General features: G+C 41.3%; 1 protein-coding gene across 1 annotated transcript in view; it reads left to right on the top strand.

Moving 5' to 3' along the window:
- LOC137064528 (Fanconi anemia group A protein) overlaps window positions 1-19,773 on the top strand; it is a 65,100-nt gene that overhangs the window by 26,355 nt on the left and 18,972 nt on the right. Inside the window, exons 19-22 of the mRNA XM_067435923.1 lie at window positions 18,418-18,467; window positions 18,597-18,673; window positions 18,957-19,052; window positions 19,237-19,355. Of these exons, the coding sequence (XP_067292024.1) occupies window positions 18,418-18,467; window positions 18,597-18,673; window positions 18,957-19,052; window positions 19,237-19,355 (342 nt within the window). The remainder of the gene's footprint in view (window positions 1-18,417; window positions 18,468-18,596; window positions 18,674-18,956; window positions 19,053-19,236; window positions 19,356-19,773) is intronic.

The raw sequence follows: 19,773 nt of genomic DNA, 5'->3' as shown, positions 1-19,773 counted from the left end.
AGTGCTGCTGCGATTTGACTTTATTAACTATAGTTAGTGTCTAGTGCTGCTGCGATTTGACTTTATTAACTATAGTTAGTGTCTAGTGCTGCTGCGATTTGACTTTATTAACTTTAGTTAGTGTCTAGTGCTGCTGCGATTTGACTTAATTAACTTTAGTTAGTGTCTAGTGCTGCTGCGATTTGACTTTATTAACTATAGTTAGTGTGTAGTGCTGCTGCGATTTGACTTTATTAACTTTAGTTGGTGTGTAGTGCTGCTGCGATTTGACTTTATTAACTATAGTTAGTGTGTAGTGCTGCTGCGATTTGACTTGTTTAACTATAGTTAGTGTGTAGTGCTGCTGCGATTTGACTTTATTAACTATAGTTAGTGTGTAGTGCTGCTGCGATTTGACTTAATTAACTTTAGTTAGTGTCTAGTGCTGCTGCGATTTGACTTTATTAACTATAGTTAGTGTGTAGTGCTGCTGCGATTTGACTTTATTAACTTTAGTTGGTGTGTAGTGCTGCTGCGATTTGACTTTATTAACTTTAGTTAGTGTGTAGTGCTGCTGCGATTTGACTTTATTAACTTTAGTTAGTGTGTAGTGCTGCTGCGATTTGACTTTATTAACTTTAGTTAGTGTGTAGTGCTGCTGCGATTTGACTTTATTAACTTTAGTTAGTGTGTAGTGCTGCTGCGATTTGACTTTATTAACTTTAGTTAGTGTCTAGTGCTGCTGCGATTTGACTTTATTAACTTTAGTTAGTGTGTAGTGCTGCTGCGATTTGGCTTTATTAACTTTAGTTAGTGTCAAGTGCTGCTGCGATTTGACTTTATTAACTTTAGTTAGTGTGTAGTGCTGCTGCGATTTGACTTTATTAACTTTAGTTAGTGTCAAGTGCTGCTGCGATTTGACTTTATTAACTTTAGTTAGTGTCTAGTGCTGCTGCGATTTGACTTTATTAACTTTAGTTAGTGTCTAGTGCTGCTGCGATTTGACTTTATTAACTTTAGTTAGTGTCTAGTGCTGCTGCGATTTGACTTTATTAACTTTAGTTAGTGTGTAGTGCTGCTGCGATTTGACTTTATTAACTTTAGTTAGTGTGTAGTGCTGCTGCGATTTGACTTTATTAACTATAGTTAGTGTGTAGTGCTGCTGCGATTTGACTTTATTAACTATAGTTAGTGTGTAGTGCTGCTGCGATTTGACTTTATTAACTATAGTTAGTGTCTAGTGCTGCTGCGATTTGACTTTATTAACTTTAGTTAGTGTCTAGTGCTGCTGCGATTTGACTTTATTAACTTTAGTTAGTGTCTAGTGCTGCTGCGATTTGACTTTATTAACTATAGTTAGTGTCTAGTGCTGCTGCGATTTGACTTTATTAACTATAGTTAGTGTGTAGTGCTGCTGCGATTTGACTTTATTAACTATAGTTAGTGTCTAGTGCTGCTGCGATTTGACTTTATTAACTATAGTTAGTGTCTAGTGCTGCTGCGATTTGACTTTATTAACTTTAGTTAGTGTCTAGTGCTGCTGCGATTTGACTTAATTAACTTTAGTTAGTGTCTAGTGCTGCTGCGATTTGACTTTATTAACTATAGTTAGTGTGTAGTGCTGCTGCGATTTGACTTTATTAACTTTAGTTGGTGTGTAGTGCTGCTGCGATTTGACTTTATTAACTTTAGTTAGTGTGTAGTGCTGCTGCGATTTGACTTTATTAACTTTAGTTAGTGTGTAGTGCTGCTGCGATTTGACTTTATTAACTTTAGTTAGTGTGTAGTGCTGCTGCGATTTGACTTTATTAACTTTAGTTAGTGTGTAGTGCTGCTGCGATTTGACTTTATTAACTTTAGTTAGTGTGTAGTGCTGCTGCGATTTGACTTTATTAACTTTAGTTAGTGTGTAGTGCTGCTGCGATTTGACTTTATTAACTATAGTTAGTGTCTAGTGCTGCTGCGATTTGACTTCATTAACTTTAGTTAGTGTGTAGGGCTGCTGCGATTTGACTTTATTAACTTTAGTTAGTGTGTAGTGCTGCTGCGATTTGACTTTATTAACTTTAGTTAGTGTGTAGTGCTGCTGCGATTTGACTTTATTAACTTTAGTTAGTGTGTAGTGCTGCTGCGATTTGACTTGTTTAACTATAGTTAGTGTGTAGTGCTGCTGCGATTTTACTTTATTAACTTTAGTTAGTGTCTAGTGCTGCTGCGATTTGACTTTATTAACTTTAGTTAGTGTCTAGTGCTGCTGCGATTTGACTTGTTTAACTATAGTTAGTGTCTAGTGCTGCTGCGATTTGACTTTATTAACTTTAGTTAGTGTCTAGTGCTGCTGCGATTTGACTTTATTAACTATAGTTAGTGTGTAGTGCTGCTGCGATTTGACTTTATTAACTATAGTTAGTGTGTAGTGCTGCTGCGATTTGACTTTATTAACTTTAGTTAGTGTGTAGTGCTGCTGCGATTTGACTTTATTAACTATAGTTAGTTTGTAGTGCTGCTGCGATTTGACTTTATTAACTATAGTTAGTGTCTAGTGCTGCTGCGATTTGACTTTATTAACTTTAGTTAGTGTGTAGTGCTGCTGCGATTTGACTTTATTAACTATAGTTAGTGTCTAGTGCTGCTGCGATTTGACTTTATTAACTATAGTTAGTGTGTAGTGCTGCTGCGATTTGACTTTATTAACTTTAGTTAGTGTCTAGTGCTGCTGCGATTTGACTTTATTAACTTTAGTTAAGCCTAGTTCAGACTGCACGATTTTCAAACTCGTCGGGTCACTGCTCTATTCACACTGCATGACTATCCAGGGTATCATTCAGTCACTGCTGTGTTCACACTGCACGATGGTTTGACGACAGAGGAGTTCACACTGCATGACTGAACAAGAGGAAGAATCGCCGACAACTCTCGCTCTCCGGTGTGCAAACTACGTTTCCCAAACACACGTGCGATGTGACAAGTAAACAACGCGAGATCACACGTGCGTCAGACCGGAGTTCTCGCGCGAGACTTGGAATTGTTATTAAAAATGATAAACTGCACAAAGTTTGCTTCAAATTGTATGTGCGCTGATTTGTGGAGAAAAAGAAAAAAGATTATGGCGGTAGAAATTGTTGGAGAGACAGAGGGAGTCAGGATTGTGTTCTGCAAAGACAGTTTGAGGTAAATAAATAATTATTTAATGTGCTGCTGCTGTGGCTGGATGTGCAAATGTTTGGCCTTTGTTTCTGTTTGATAGAATTGTAAATATATCTATTAAAATACTGATATTCTGCTCTATAACTCCTCCCTGAACGTCCTTCTGCCCTGTATCTCACTCTCTCATTGGCTGTTGGTCATCGCCGATGTAATTTTCAGTCAGAACGCAGTTCACACAGCAGGAGTTTGAATCGCCGACAGCTCCAGATATTTAGCATGCCAAATATCTCACCGGCGTCGGCGACTCGTCGGCGATTCTCTCTGATCGCGTCTTTGATCATTCACACTGCGTGACATGTCACTCGCGTGCACGAGCACCGATTTGCCTGTGATCTCGGGCATTTGTCGGCGATTTCACAAAACCTGTCGGCGACTCAAAATCGGGGCAAAAATCGGGCAGTGTGAACTAGGCTTTAGTGTCAAGTGCTGCTGCGATTTGACTTTATTAACTATAGTTAGTGTGTAGTGCTGCTGCGATTTGACTTAATTAACTTTAGTTAGTGTCTAGTGCTGCTGCGATTTGACTTTATTAACTATAGTTAGTGTGTAGTGCTGCTGCGATTTGACTTTATTAACTTTAGTTGGTGTGTAGTGCTGCTGCGATTTGACTTTATTAACTTTAGTTAGTGTGTAGTGCTGCTGCGATTTGACTTTATTAACTTTAGTTAGTGTGTAGTGCTGCTGCGATTTGACTTTATTAACTTTAGTTAGTGTGTAGTGCTGCTGCGATTTGACTTTATTAACTTTAGTTAGTGTGTAGTGCTGCTGCGATTTGACTTTATTAACTTTAGTTAGTGTCTAGTGCTGCTGCGATTTGACTTTATTAACTTTAGTTAGTGTGTAGTGCTGCTGCGATTTGGCTTTATTAACTTTAGTTAGTGTCAAGTGCTGCTGCGATTTGACTTTATTAACTTTAGTTAGTGTGTAGTGCTGCTGCGATTTGACTTTATTAACTTTAGTTAGTGTCAAGTGCTGCTGCGATTTGACTTTATTAACTTTAGTTAGTGTCTAGTGCTGCTGCGATTTGACTTTATTAACTTTAGTTAGTGTCTAGTGCTGCTGCGATTTGACTTTATTAACTTTAGTTAGTGTCTAGTGCTGCTGCGATTTGACTTTATTAACTTTAGTTAGTGTGTAGTGCTGCTGCGATTTGACTTTATTAACTTTAGTTAGTGTGTAGTGCTGCTGCGATTTGACTTTATTAACTATAGTTAGTGTGTAGTGCTGCTGCGATTTGACTTTATTAACTATAGTTAGTGTGTAGTGCTGCTGCGATTTGACTTTATTAACTATAGTTAGTGTCTAGTGCTGCTGCGATTTGACTTTATTAACTTTAGTTAGTGTCTAGTGCTGCTGCGATTTGACTTTATTAACTTTAGTTAGTGTCTAGTGCTGCTGCGATTTGACTTTATTAACTATAGTTAGTGTCTAGTGCTGCTGCGATTTGACTTTATTAACTATAGTTAGTGTGTAGTGCTGCTGCGATTTGACTTTATTAACTATAGTTAGTGTCTAGTGCTGCTGCGATTTGACTTTATTAACTATAGTTAGTGTCTAGTGCTGCTGCGATTTGACTTTATTAACTTTAGTTAGTGTCTAGTGCTGCTGCGATTTGACTTAATTAACTTTAGTTAGTGTCTAGTGCTGCTGCGATTTGACTTTATTAACTATAGTTAGTGTGTAGTGCTGCTGCGATTTGACTTTATTAACTTTAGTTGGTGTGTAGTGCTGCTGCGATTTGACTTTATTAACTATAGTTAGTGTGTAGTGCTGCTGCGATTTGACTTGTTTAACTATAGTTAGTGTGTAGTGCTGCTGCGATTTGACTTTATTAACTATAGTTAGTGTGTAGTGCTGCTGCGATTTGACTTAATTAACTTTAGTTAGTGTCTAGTGCTGCTGCGATTTGACTTTATTAACTATAGTTAGTGTGTAGTGCTGCTGCGATTTGACTTTATTAACTTTAGTTGGTGTGTAGTGCTGCTGCGATTTGACTTTATTAACTTTAGTTAGTGTGTAGTGCTGCTGCGATTTGACTTTATTAACTTTAGTTAGTGTGTAGTGCTGCTGCGATTTGACTTTATTAACTTTAGTTAGTGTGTAGTGCTGCTGCGATTTGACTTTATTAACTTTAGTTAGTGTGTAGTGCTGCTGCGATTTGACTTTATTAACTTTAGTTAGTGTCTAGTGCTGCTGCGATTTGACTTTATTAACTTTAGTTAGTGTGTAGTGCTGCTGCGATTTGGCTTTATTAACTTTAGTTAGTGTCAAGTGCTGCTGCGATTTGACTTTATTAACTTTAGTTAGTGTGTAGTGCTGCTGCGATTTGACTTTATTAACTTTAGTTAGTGTCAAGTGCTGCTGCGATTTGACTTTATTAACTTTAGTTAGTGTCTAGTGCTGCTGCGATTTGACTTTATTAACTTTAGTTAGTGTCTAGTGCTGCTGCGATTTGACTTTATTAACTTTAGTTAGTGTCTAGTGCTGCTGCGATTTGACTTTATTAACTTTAGTTAGTGTGTAGTGCTGCTGCGATTTGACTTTATTAACTTTAGTTAGTGTGTAGTGCTGCTGCGATTTGACTTTATTAACTATAGTTAGTGTGTAGTGCTGCTGCGATTTGACTTTATTAACTATAGTTAGTGTGTAGTGCTGCTGCGATTTGACTTTATTAACTATAGTTAGTGTCTAGTGCTGCTGCGATTTGACTTTATTAACTTTAGTTAGTGTCTAGTGCTGCTGCGATTTGACTTTATTAACTTTAGTTAGTGTCTAGTGCTGCTGCGATTTGACTTTATTAACTATAGTTAGTGTCTAGTGCTGCTGCGATTTGACTTTATTAACTATAGTTAGTGTGTAGTGCTGCTGCGATTTGACTTTATTAACTATAGTTAGTGTCTAGTGCTGCTGCGATTTGACTTTATTAACTATAGTTAGTGTCTAGTGCTGCTGCGATTTGACTTTATTAACTTTAGTTAGTGTCTAGTGCTGCTGCGATTTGACTTAATTAACTTTAGTTAGTGTCTAGTGCTGCTGCGATTTGACTTTATTAACTATAGTTAGTGTGTAGTGCTGCTGCGATTTGACTTTATTAACTTTAGTTGGTGTGTAGTGCTGCTGCGATTTGACTTTATTAACTTTAGTTAGTGTGTAGTGCTGCTGCGATTTGACTTTATTAACTTTAGTTAGTGTGTAGTGCTGCTGCGATTTGACTTTATTAACTTTAGTTAGTGTGTAGTGCTGCTGCGATTTGACTTTATTAACTTTAGTTAGTGTGTAGTGCTGCTGCGATTTGACTTTATTAACTTTAGTTAGTGTGTAGTGCTGCTGCGATTTGACTTTATTAACTTTAGTTAGTGTGTAGTGCTGCTGCGATTTGACTTTATTAACTATAGTTAGTGTCTAGTGCTGCTGCGATTTGACTTCATTAACTTTAGTTAGTGTGTAGGGCTGCTGCGATTTGACTTTATTAACTTTAGTTAGTGTGTAGTGCTGCTGCGATTTGACTTTATTAACTTTAGTTAGTGTGTAGTGCTGCTGCGATTTGACTTTATTAACTTTAGTTAGTGTGTAGTGCTGCTGCGATTTGACTTGTTTAACTATAGTTAGTGTGTAGTGCTGCTGCGATTTTACTTTATTAACTTTAGTTAGTGTCTAGTGCTGCTGCGATTTGACTTTATTAACTTTAGTTAGTGTCTAGTGCTGCTGCGATTTGACTTGTTTAACTATAGTTAGTGTCTAGTGCTGCTGCGATTTGACTTTATTAACTTTAGTTAGTGTCTAGTGCTGCTGCGATTTGACTTTATTAACTATAGTTAGTGTGTAGTGCTGCTGCGATTTGACTTTATTAACTATAGTTAGTGTGTAGTGCTGCTGCGATTTGACTTTATTAACTTTAGTTAGTGTGTAGTGCTGCTGCGATTTGACTTTATTAACTATAGTTAGTTTGTAGTGCTGCTGCGATTTGACTTTATTAACTATAGTTAGTGTCTAGTGCTGCTGCGATTTGACTTTATTAACTTTAGTTAGTGTGTAGTGCTGCTGCGATTTGACTTTATTAACTATAGTTAGTGTCTAGTGCTGCTGCGATTTGACTTTATTAACTATAGTTAGTGTGTAGTGCTGCTGCGATTTGACTTTATTAACTTTAGTTAGTGTCTAGTGCTGCTGCGATTTGACTTTATTAACTTTAGTTAAGCCTAGTTCAGACTGCACGATTTTCAAACTCGTCGGGTCACTGCTCTATTCACACTGCATGACTATCCAGGGTATCATTCAGTCACTGCTGTGTTCACACTGCACGATGGTTTGACGACAGAGGAGTTCACACTGCATGACTGAACAAGAGGAAGAATCGCCGACAACTCTCGCTCTCCGGTGTGCAAACTACGTTTCCCAAACACACGTGCGATGTGACAAGTAAACAACGCGAGATCACACGTGCGTCAGACCGGAGTTCTCGCGCGAGACTTGGAATTGTTATTAAAAATGATAAACTGCACAAAGTTTGCTTCAAATTGTATGTGCGCTGATTTGTGGAGAAAAAGAAAAAAGATTATGGCGGTAGAAATTGTTGGAGAGACAGAGGGAGTCAGGATTGTGTTCTGCAAAGACAGTTTGAGGTAAATAAATAATTATTTAATGTGCTGCTGCTGTGGCTGGATGTGCAAATGTTTGGCCTTTGTTTCTGTTTGATAGAATTGTAAATATATCTATTAAAATACTGATATTCTGCTCTATAACTCCTCCCTGAACGTCCTTCTGCCCTGTATCTCACTCTCTCATTGGCTGTTGGTCATCGCCGATGTAATTTTCAGTCAGAACGCAGTTCACACAGCAGGAGTTTGAATCGCCGACAGCTCCAGATATTTAGCATGCCAAATATCTCACCGGCGTCGGCGACTCGTCGGCGATTCTCTCTGATCGCGTCTTTGATCATTCACACTGCGTGACATGTCACTCGCGTGCACGAGCACCGATTTGCCTGTGATCTCGGGCATTTGTCGGCGATTTCACAAAACCTGTCGGCGACTCAAAATCGGGGCAAAAATCGGGCAGTGTGAACTAGGCTTTAGTGTCAAGTGCTGCTGCGATTTGACTTTATTAACTATAGTTAGTGTCTAGTGCTGCTGCGATTTGACTTTATTAACTATAGTTAGTGTGTAGTGCTGCTGCGATTTGACTTTATTAACTTTAGTTAGTGTGTAGTGCTGCTGCGATTTGACTTTATTAACTTTAGTTAGTGTGTAGTGCTGCTGCGATTTGACTTTATTAACTATAGTTAGTGTGTAGTGCTGCTGCGATTTGACTTTATTAACTATAGTTAGTGTGTAGTGCTGCTGCGATTTGACTTTATTAACTATAGTTAGTGTCTAGTGCTGCTGCGATTTGACTTTATTAACTATAGTTAGTGTCTAGTGCTGCTGCGATTTGACTTTATTAACTTTAGTTAGTGTGTAGTGCTGCTGCGATTTGACTTTATTAACTTTAGTTAGTGTCTAGGCCTGCTGCGATTTGACTTTATTAACTATAGTTAGTGTGTAGTGCTGCTGCGATTTGACTTTATTAACTATAGTTAGTGTGTAGTGCTGCTGCGATTTGACTTTATTAACTTTAGTTAGTGTGTAGTGCTGCTGCGATTTGACTTCATTAACTTTAGTTAGTGTGTAGTGCTGCTGCGATTTGACTTTATTAACTTTAGTTAGTGTGTAGTGCTGCTGCGATTTGACTTTATTAACTTTAGTTAGTGTGTAGTGCTGCTGCGATTTGACTTCATTAACTTTAGTTAGTGTGTAGTGCTGCTGCGATTTGACTTTATTAACTTTAGTTAGTGTCTAGTGCTGCTGCGATTTGACTTTATTAACTTTAGTTAGTGTGTAGTGCTGCTGCGATTTGACTTTATTAACTTTAATTAGTGTCTAGTGTAACCCTGGTTTACTGTTATATGCTCTGTTCTCACGACTCTCCACTCTCACACGTTATCGCGAGATTTGTACAAGTATCGCGAGATTTGGCACGGAGATCGCGTCATTTCCCTTTAAATATGGCCGCGCGCTGTTAGTTTGTGTGTGTGTGGGAGTCGACGTGTTGAGCTGCTGCAGATGCCTCCATTTTATGTTGAGACTGCTGTATTGAATGACTTAATCATATGAGAACTGGCCAGGTTTCTTGTATGGATGGCGAGCTACTAGGCCCTGAACTGAAGATTGAGTGCAAGCATTTGCCGGTGTGGTAGGAGGCGCTGCAGCTGCTCCCCTTACACATCCCCGCACACCAATACACACATTCCTACATTATGGTTCTTTGAATTTAATGAACTGATTGACCCAGTGTGCATTGTGCAAGGACGGTTGCAGCTTTTAATCATTTGAATGATTGTGTATGACTTGAGAAAACAACACTTAGATTTGTTTATTAACAATTATGAACTCATTACCATCTTTGTGTACATGTAAATATTGAAACTGTCTGTCAGCTTATGTCACTATAATATACTACACTTTTGGGTATCGCAACCACGTGTCTGTGTCTCATTGAACACGCCATTTTCCTCCCTGAGCTGAACTTAGTCTTTCTGATACCGGTCCACTATTTTAATCTATTATTGCAGTAATCATACGTGTTACATTTGGCGAGCCAGCCAGGAGGAATTGGAGTGTTTAATGTACATTGAGTTGTTAAATTGAGTTATTTCAGTTCTGTGAAAATCATGGATGTGTTTTTGAAATGTGGTATTAAATTACCAAATGCTGTACTGGTGGAAGGCATAACAGAACCGGGAGGTAAGGAGGTCATTGAATTTTTAAGCCAATATGGGTTAATTAGTAAGACTGAGACCATCGCTGAAAAGAAATCTGAATTTGATGGTACACTTGTCATTGAGTTCAGTAGTGGTGCCGCTTTGGATGTGTTGCGTCCCACTTTACCTTATACATTTGTTTCTGCTGAAAGGAAATATACATGTTGCATTTCAGAGTTATCTACTGTTTGTACTGAACATTTTGCTAAAGCTAAAACTGCGTTGTATTTATCTGATTTGCAGAATTTAGCCAAATTAACAGGGGTGGATTACAAAGAAGTGCTCAGAACGACCATGACTCAGATTGGACTTTCGGTTCCTGAGCTCCGTTCGGCGACTCAGGTGAAAGAGCTATCCATCACAGAGTTAGCTGTGCCATCTGTGAAGTTATTGACTCAGTCTCCATCAGCCACAGATGCCCCCAGGTCAATACCGGCCAGGTCAGCCACCGAGCCCCACAATGATCCGAATGACCCTATGTTGCCAGAGTTTAGGCAGTCATCTGCCAGCATTGATGTTCATCCACCTGAGGTACAACGTTATGTAGTGGAGCACATTGTAAAGAACGAGGAGAATGCAGTACATCACCAACGGCTTAGGGTGTTTTCAGGTCGGCTCCCAAGACCTGCGCATGAAGCTGATTATGACACCTGGCGGTCAGGGGTAGAACTGCTGTTGCAAGATCCATCGGCGTCTGATCTCCATCGTTCTAGGAGGATAGTTGAGAGTCTTCTTCCTCCAGCAGCAGATATGGTCAAGCAATTGAGTTCCAGTACATTGCCTGTGGTGTATTTAAATACTCTTGATTCAGCCTATGCTACTGTGCAAGATGGGGATGAACTATTTGCTAAATTTATGGACACATTTCAGGACGGAGGTGAGAAACCATCTGCCTTCCTCCAACGGCTCCAGGTTGCCCTGAACTCAGCTAAGAAAAGAGGAGGTGTCATAGAGTCTGAGGTTAATCGTCATTTGTTGAATCAGTTCTGTCGGGGGTGCTGGGATAATTCACTTATTGCTGAACTTCAGCTTAAGCAAAAGAAGACTTGTCCACCTAACTTTTCTGAGCTGCTGCTACTCTTGCGTACCGAAGAGGATCGGGAGGCAGCTAAAGCACTTCGAATGAAGCAGCACCTGGGGTCTACACGGCAGAAGGTCACATCTCATGCTCAGGTTGTTCGTTCTGACCCTGAAGATGGAAGGGCAGTGACATCTTTGATTAACATTACCCAGCAACTAGCACAACAACTAGCTGAAGTCCAGCGACAGTTAGCCATGCTTACGGCCAGTCAATCAAAGGTCAGTTCCATTTCAAAGACTTCGTCTTACAGTAAGCCACATGTCAGAGCAGCTAATCAGCAGTCCCGTCCACCTACACTGACTCAGCCCAAACCTGGTTATTGTTTTCGATGTGGTGAGGATGGCCACATCCGTCCCCAATGTGAAAATGAGCCTAACCCTACTCTGGTTGCTCGTAAGAAGAAACAGTTCACCAGCAATCAACAGAACGCCTCTAACTTTGTTCATTTAAACTGAGTCCGGTTCCTGTTGTGGGGCAGACAGGGGCCAGTGGGGACCAAAATTGTCCCAAAGCCAAGACCGTTAATTGTGCAGAAATGTCACTGTCTAAGATGAAGAATGCACCCATAAAATTTCCAAAAGGGCTTGTGGGCTCAAAGTGTTTTGCTGTGGTTCAGATCGCTGAACAAAGTTCCCACTGTCTTTTAGATACAGGCTCGCAGGTCACTACGATTCCTGTCTCTTTCTATAACCAGAGCCTCAGCCATTGCCCTGTGAAGCCACTTTACAACTTACTTCAGGTTGAGGGTGCCGCCGGTCAGTCAGTGCCATACCTGGGTTATGTAGAGGTGAATATTGCTTTTCCCAAAGAGTTTTTGGGGAAAGAAGTTGATATACCAACTCTTGCTCTTGTTGTACCCGATGTACATCCAGGGGATTCTTCACCTGTGCTGATCGGTATGAATACTCTAGAGCCTTTATATGAACGATATATCAGCAGTGACTTTTCCAGTTTTCAACCTATGGCCCAAGGGTATTGTGCAGTCTTAAAGCTCCTGCAAGTGAAGTACCAACAGAATCAGGTGGGCAGAACAGGAGTTGTGAGGTTGTTGAGTCAGATGCCAGTTTTGATTCCTGCTGGTCAGACCATTGTCCTTGAAGGTTCTGCTAGAGTAGACAGTTCTTCAAAAGTTCAATGGGCTGTAATTGAACATCCAACATCATCACTTCCTGGTGGGCTGTGTGTCCAGAGCTGTCTCATCACACTTCCAAATCATGCTCCCTACAAGGTTCCTGTTCTTGTTATGAATGAGTCTGAACAAAATGTTTTAATTCCACCAATGACCGTAATTGCTGATATTGGCACATCACTCACTATCTTGGCCCAGCAGACTGTAAAAACCCCTTCAGATTCAGGAGGTTCTCAGAGAGGCGCCTTGGAGTTAACATTTGGAGAATCTCCTATTCCGCCGGAATGGAAGGAGCGAATAACCCTCAAGCTCAGTCAAATGCCTGAAGTATTTTCTCACCATGATCTTGATTTCGGCTGCACGGAGCAGGTAAAGCATCGCATTAAGCTCCATGATGAAACCCCTTTTAAGCAGCGGGCTAGGCCGATCCATCCTCGTGACATTGAAGCTGTGCGGAGCCATTTGCAAGATTTGCTCAACGCTGGTGTCATCCGTGAGTCCGAGTCACCCTTTGCTTCCCCAATTGTGGTGGTCCGGAAACGGAATGGTGACGTAAGGTTATGTATCGATTATCGTAAATTAAACTTGCAAACAGTGAAAGATGCATATGCCTTGCCGAATCTTGAGGAGTCATTTTCAGCATTAACGGGTTCCAAATGGTTTACAGTTCTGGATCTGAAGTCTGGATATTATCAGATTCAAATGGATGAAGTCGACAAGGCTAAAACTGCATTCGTTACACCGTTAGGGTTCTGGGAATGGAATCGGATGCCACAAGGGGTCACTAATGCTCCAAGTACATTCCAGAGACTGATGGAAAAGTGTATGGGTGATTTAAACCTTAAGGAGGTCCTTGTGTTCCTAGATGACATTATTATCTTTTCTGACACTTTAGAGGAACATGAGAACCGGTTACTCAAAGTACTTACCCGCTTGGCTGGATTTGGCTTGAAGTTGTCTCCTGAAAAATGTAAATTCTTCCAGTCCAGTGTGCGTTATCTGGGACATATCGTGTCTGAGAAGGGTGTTGAAACGGACCCTGAGAAAATATCCACTCTCAAATCCTGGCCAGTACCCCGAAATCTCAAAGAGTTGCGGTCTTTCCTGGGGTTCGCAGGGTATTACCGGCGTTTCATTAAGGATTATGCCACCCTGGTAAAACCCCTTAACGTTCTTACTCAAAGCTATGCACCTCTTCGTCAGTCTAATAAAGATAAAAGTTCTGCAGGGAAGTTCCGGGATCCGAAGCAGTCCTTTGGGGAGAGATGGACGGCCGACTGTCATGCTGCTTTTAACACCGTAATCTCTAAGTTAACATCTGCTCCTGTCCTTGGGTTCGCCAATCCACAATTGCCTTACATTTTGCACACAGATGCTAGCATAATTGGATTGGGAGCCGTTTTATACCAAGAACAGGATGGTCAGCTGCGGGTCATTGCTTATGCCAGCCGAGGCCTGTCTAAGAGTGAGTCTCGATACCCAGCACACAAACTTGAGTTTCTGGCTTTGAAATGGAGTGTCACAGAGAAATTCCATGATTATCTTTATGGTGCTAATTTCACGGTCGTCACAGATAACAATCCTCTTACATATGTCTTGACCTCAGCGAAACTGGATGCCACAAGCCATCGATGGTTAGCTGCCTTGTCGACATATTCCTTTAAGATGCAGTATCGTGCTGGCAAACACAACTTTGATGCTGATGCTCTATCCCGGCGCTGTCACGGAGAAGTGTTAGATAAAAGTGCAGGTTGTGAAGAGTGTGAGCTTGTGACTCGTTTAGTGAATCAACGGTGTGACCCGGGTGAAATTTCAGAAATATCCCCTGATAGTGTTGTTGCTATTTGCCAGAGCAGTCTTGTTAGATCATGCTGTCTTGCTGAGTACTCCCAAAGTGATATGACCCTAGTTGAGTCACTTTCTGTTCATGCTAATATCATCCCTGACAGTTTCGCTAAGGAGGAATCACATGGCCTTCCTGTCATATCCCCGCTGACCCCCACTGACCTGAGGGAAGAACAACGTGCTGATCCAGTAATCCGTGAAGTTATCCATCAACTCGAGACAGGAGAAAAAGTTCCCCCCAATGCTCGAGAGGAACTTCCTGAGCTTGCATTGTTGTTACGGGAGTGTAATCGGTTAAAGCTGGAAGATGGTATTTTGTATAGGAGAAGGCAGGATGAAGATAAACTTGTTCTACAGTTTGTTTTGCCCTCAGTCTTGCGTACAGTTGTCTTGAAGAGTCTCCACAGTGACATGGGGCACATGGGCATAGAGCGTACCTTGGATTTGGTACGTCAGCGGTTCTTCTGGCCTAAGATGGCGGTTAATGTTGAGAACTTCATTAAAACTTGTGGTCGGTGCGTACGACGCAAGAGTCTTCCTGAAAGGGCAGCTCCTTTAGTAAATATCCAAACTAGTCGTCCTTTGGAATTGTTATGTATGGATTTTCTTACCATTGAGCCAGATAGCAGTAATACAAAGAACATCTTGGTGCTTACGGATCACTTCACCAAATTTTCTGTCGCTATTCCAACTGCAAACCAGAAAGCCAAGACTGTGGCGAAATGTCTGTGGAATGACTTTATGAGTTGTTATGGCATCCCTGAGCGTCTACATTCTGACCAGGGCCCAGATTTCGAATCTAAGCTGATTAAGGAGCTCTGTGATGTGGCTGGCATTAAGAAAACTCGAACGACCCCTTACCACCCCAGGGGCAACCCCGTTGAACGCTTCAACCGGACATTGTTAAACATGCTGGGCACCCTTGAGAGCAAGCAGAAGGCTAAGTGGAGGGAATATGTTAAACCTCTTGTCCATGCGTATAACTGTACGCGAAATGAGGTAACAGGGTTCACGCCCTATGAACTCCTGTTTGGACGATCACCGCGGCTTCCAGTTGATTTAGCTTTTGGCTTGCCTGTCCGTGAATCTCCATCTTCCTCACATTCTCAGTATGTGAAGCATTTAAGATCTCGTCTTGAGGAGAGTTACAAGCTTTCATCCCAGAATGCTCAGAAGTTAGCCAAAAGGAACAAAGACCGGTTCGATCAACGTGTTACACCTGCAAGTTTGGAGGTGGGCGACCGAGTTCTTGTCCGTAATGTTAGAATCCGAGGCAAGCACAAGCTTGAAGACAAGTGGGAACAAGAGGTATATGTGGTTGTGAAACGGGCTGGGGATCTTCCAGTTTACACTGTGAGGCCAGAAACTAAGGAAGGACCTACTCGCACACTCCATCGTGATTTGCTTTTGCCTTGTGGCTTTCTATTATCTATAGAGGACTTTCCTGAAGATCTGCCTGTTCAAAAGCCACACACTCGCAGCCAGAGTCGTAATGACGCTATTGATATCTCTGAGAAGGAGGATCCAGTGGATGTTGACCCTGTCATCCTTGGGAGTTTTCCTCAAGTCCCAATGAATATCAGTGTGAACATGGGTGAATTTGAACGAGAACCCACGAATTGTGACATTGTAGTGTCTACCTCATCGACAGTCCCAAGTGATATTGTTGTCCTGCCTCCCTCAGAAAACCTGGTTTCCCAACCTACAACTGTAATATCTGAAAGCCACTTGCCTGAAGCTGAAGGGTCTGGGCCAACCATTGAGGAAGGTTCATTGATGTCCAGCTGTGATGTAGACGCTATAGTGGAAGAACCTGGAATTTCATTACCTGAACTGAGGGATGAATATGCCCAGAGAGAGGTGGACTTACCTGTGGAAGAGGTACGCATCGATGTGCCTGAAACTGAGGTTCTTCTGGAGCTTGAGGATGAAGACTGTGGGCCGGTCCAATCTGAGTCATTGGTGGGTTCTGTTGTTCAGAGCTCTGCTACTACTTCTGGTGATATAGTTAGCTCTGATGTAATACCCAGACGTTCAGGTCGTCAGCGCCAACCCATTCAACGACTTCAATATACAGCATTGGGTAACCCTTTAATTTCAGTTGTTCAAACTCTTTTTCATAGTTTGTCCAATGCTTATACAGAGGCCCTTAGTTATGCCACTGCGGCAGACACTAGTTCTAACTTGTAATACCTCTGTAGTTTTTATGCAGCGAGGACGTGCATGATCTAAGGGGGGAGGATGTAACCCTGGTTTACTGTTATATGCTCTGTTCTCACGACTCTCCACTCTCACACGTTATCGCGAGATTTGTACAAGTATCGCGAGATTTGGCACGGAGATCGCGTCATTTCCCTTTAAATATGGCCGCGCGCTGTTAGTTTGTGTGTGTGTGGGAGTCGACGTGTTGAGCTGCTGCAGATGCCTCCATTTTATGTTGAGACTGCTGTATTGAATGACTTAATCATATGAGAACTGGCCAGGTTTCTTGTATGGATGGCGAGCTACTAGGCCCTGAACTGAAGATTGAGTGCAAGCATTTGCCGGTGTGGTAGGAGGCGCTGCAGCTGCTCCCCTTACACATCCCCGCACACCAATACACACATTCCTACATTATGGTTCTTTGAATTTAATGAACTGATTGACCCAGTGTGCATTGTGCAAGGACGGTTGCAGCTTTTAATCATTTGAATGATTGTGTATGACTTGAGAAAACAACACTTAGATTTGTTTATTAACAATTATGAACTCATTACCATCTTTGTGTACATGTAAATATTGAAACTGTCTGTCAGCTTATGTCACTATAATATACTACACTTTTGGGTATCGCAACCACGTGTCTGTGTCTCATTGAACACGCCATTTTCCTCCCTGAGCTGAACTTAGTCTTTCTGATACCGGTCCACTATTTTAATCTATTATTGCAGTAATCATACGTGTTACACTAGTCCTGCTGCGATTTGACTTTATTAACTATAGTTAGTGTCTAGTACTGCTGCGATTTGACTTTATTAACTTTAGTTAGTGTCTAGTGCTGCTGCGATTTGACTTTATTAACTTTAGTTAGTGTCTAGTGCTGCTGCGATTTGACTTTATTAACTATAGTTAGTGTCTAGTGCTGCTGCGATTTGACTTTATTAACTTTAGTTAGTGTCTAGTGCTGCTGCGATTTGACTTTATTAACTTTAGTTAGTGTCTAGTGCTGCTGCGATTTGACTTTATTAACTTTAGTTAGTGTGTAGTGCTGCTGCGATTTGACTTTATTAACTATAGTTAGTGTGTAGTGCTGCTGCGATTTGACTTTATTAACTTTAGTTAGTGTCTAGTGCTGCTGCGATTTGACTTTATTAACTTTAGTTAGTGTCTAGTGCTGCTGCGATTTGACTTTATTAACTATAGTTAGTGTCTAGTGCTGCTGCGATTTGACTTTATTAACTATAGTTAGTGTGTAGTGCTGCTGCGATTTGACTTTATTAACTTTAGTTAGTGTGTAGTGCTGCTGCGATTTGACTTTATTAACTTTAGTTAGTGTCTAGTGCTGCTGCGATTTGACTTTATTAACTTTAGTTAGTGTCTAGTGCTGCTGCGATTTGACTTTATTAACTATAGTTAGTGTCTAGTGCTGCTGCGATTTGACTTTATTAACTTTAGTTAGTGTCTAGTGCTGCTGCGATTTGACTTTATTAACTTTAGTTAGTGTGTAGTGCTGCTGCGATTTGACTTTATTAACTTTAGTTAGTGTGTAGTGCTGCTGCGATTTGACTTTATTAACTTTAGTTAGTGTGTAGTGCTGCTGCGATTTGACTTTATTAACTTTAGTTAGTGTGTAGTGCTGCTGCGATTTGACTTGTTTAACTATAGTTAGTGTATAGTGCTGCTGCGATTTGACTTGTTTAACTATAGTTAGTGTGTAGTGCTGCTGCGATTTGACTTGTTTAACTATAGTTAGTGTGTAGTGCTGCTGCGATTTGACTTTATTAACTTTAGTTAGTGTGTAGTGCTGCTGCGATTTGACTTTATTAACTTTAGTTAGTGTCTAGTGCTGCTGCGATTTGACTTGTTTAACTATAGTTAGTGTGTAGTGCTGCTGCGATTTGACTTTATTAACTTTAGTTAGTGTGTAGTGCTGCTGCGATTTGACTTTATTAACTTTAGTTAGTGTGTAGTGCTGCTGCGATTTGACTTGTTTAACTATAGTTAGTGTGTAGTGCTGCTGCAATTTGACTTGTTTAACTATAGTTAGTGTGTAGTGCTTTATTAACTATAATAAATAATAAAGTCAAATCGCAGCAGCACTACACACTAACTAAAGTTAATAAAGTCAAATCACAGCAGCCACCGCTTTAACGCTCACCAGTGTGTCTCTCATTGCAGCTTCCTGTGACGTCAGATGCCAGAATGAGCTTCATCGAGGCCTTGAGGAAGTGGGTTTCACTTTACTACAGTAGTGTCCCTTTACCTTTCACATATCTCTATAATAAGTGTGTGTTTGTTTGTGTGTGTGTGTGTGTGTGTGTGTGTGTGTGTGTGTGTGTGTGTGTGTGTGTGTGTAGGGCGGATAAGATCCCGGCCGGCCTCTACGCATCATACACCGACTCCTGTCAGAGAGAGACGTACCGACAGAAACAAGGTGCTTCATCATTGTGTGTGTGTGTGTGTGCAGCCGTGATGTACAGCTGATGATTGGTTCTCAGGGAACACACAGTGACCTGTGCTGAATCCTGTCAGTGTTTGGGTCTCACTGGTGTGATCATCACAGGTGTTTGGTTTCTTCACAGGAGTTTGACACTTTACACACTGTCACATTTTGTCTTTAGCTACAGATTGAGTTCAGCAGCGTAATCTGTGTGTGTGTGTGTGTGTGTGTGTGTGTGTGTGTGTGTGTGTGTGTGTGTGTGTGTGTGTGTGTGTAGGTGTGTGTGAGTCCAGTGAGGACGATCACCAGGTGATTCTACATGAGCAGCTCCTTCATCTGAGGGGGAGGATGACTGACGGGGCCACTTACGGCGGTAAACACACACACACACACACACACACACACACACACACACACACACACACACACACACACACACACTCACTCACTCACTCACTCAATTACTCACACTATCTCTCACACTCTCTCGCACACACACACGCAGTCTCTCTCTCACACACACACTCACACGCCTAAAGTCTGTCTTGTCGTGCCAGATGTTCGCGCTCAGCTGTCCAGGATCTCTCTGACTTTGAGGAGTGTGTGTCCTGATGAGGAGACAGGAAGTGATGTCATCACGCTGAACCTGGATGCACCTGACTCTACACACTTTGCCGTATGAACACACACAAACACACACACACACACACACACACAGAGATATCTCTAAAGTTGACTCCACACAGTCCGTAATCTGTAAACACACTCAGTGTCCGACAGCTCAATGACCTGAACACACAGAAAACATGAAGAGATGTGTGTGTGTGTGTGTGTGTGTGTGTGTGTCACATCAAACCTCATTGTGTTGCACTGCTACAATATAGATTACTGTAACGCGTATAAATACTGCAGTGGTAGATTAAACTAGTGGACCAGTATCAGACTACCTTCAGCTGAGGGAGGAAACGTTGCGTTTAATGAGACACACACACGAGGTTGCGGTACCCAGAAGTCTATTACAGTGACACAAGCTGACAGACAGCTTCAGTGTTTACCTGAACACAAAGATGGCATTGAGCTCATAATTGTTAATA

Source organism: Pseudorasbora parva, chromosome 25 (genome assembly GCF_024679245.1).
Source record: "Pseudorasbora parva isolate DD20220531a chromosome 25, ASM2467924v1, whole genome shotgun sequence".
Lineage (NCBI taxonomy): Eukaryota > Metazoa > Chordata > Actinopteri > Cypriniformes > Gobionidae > Pseudorasbora > Pseudorasbora parva.
This window is presented reverse-complemented; position numbering and strand designations above follow the sequence as displayed.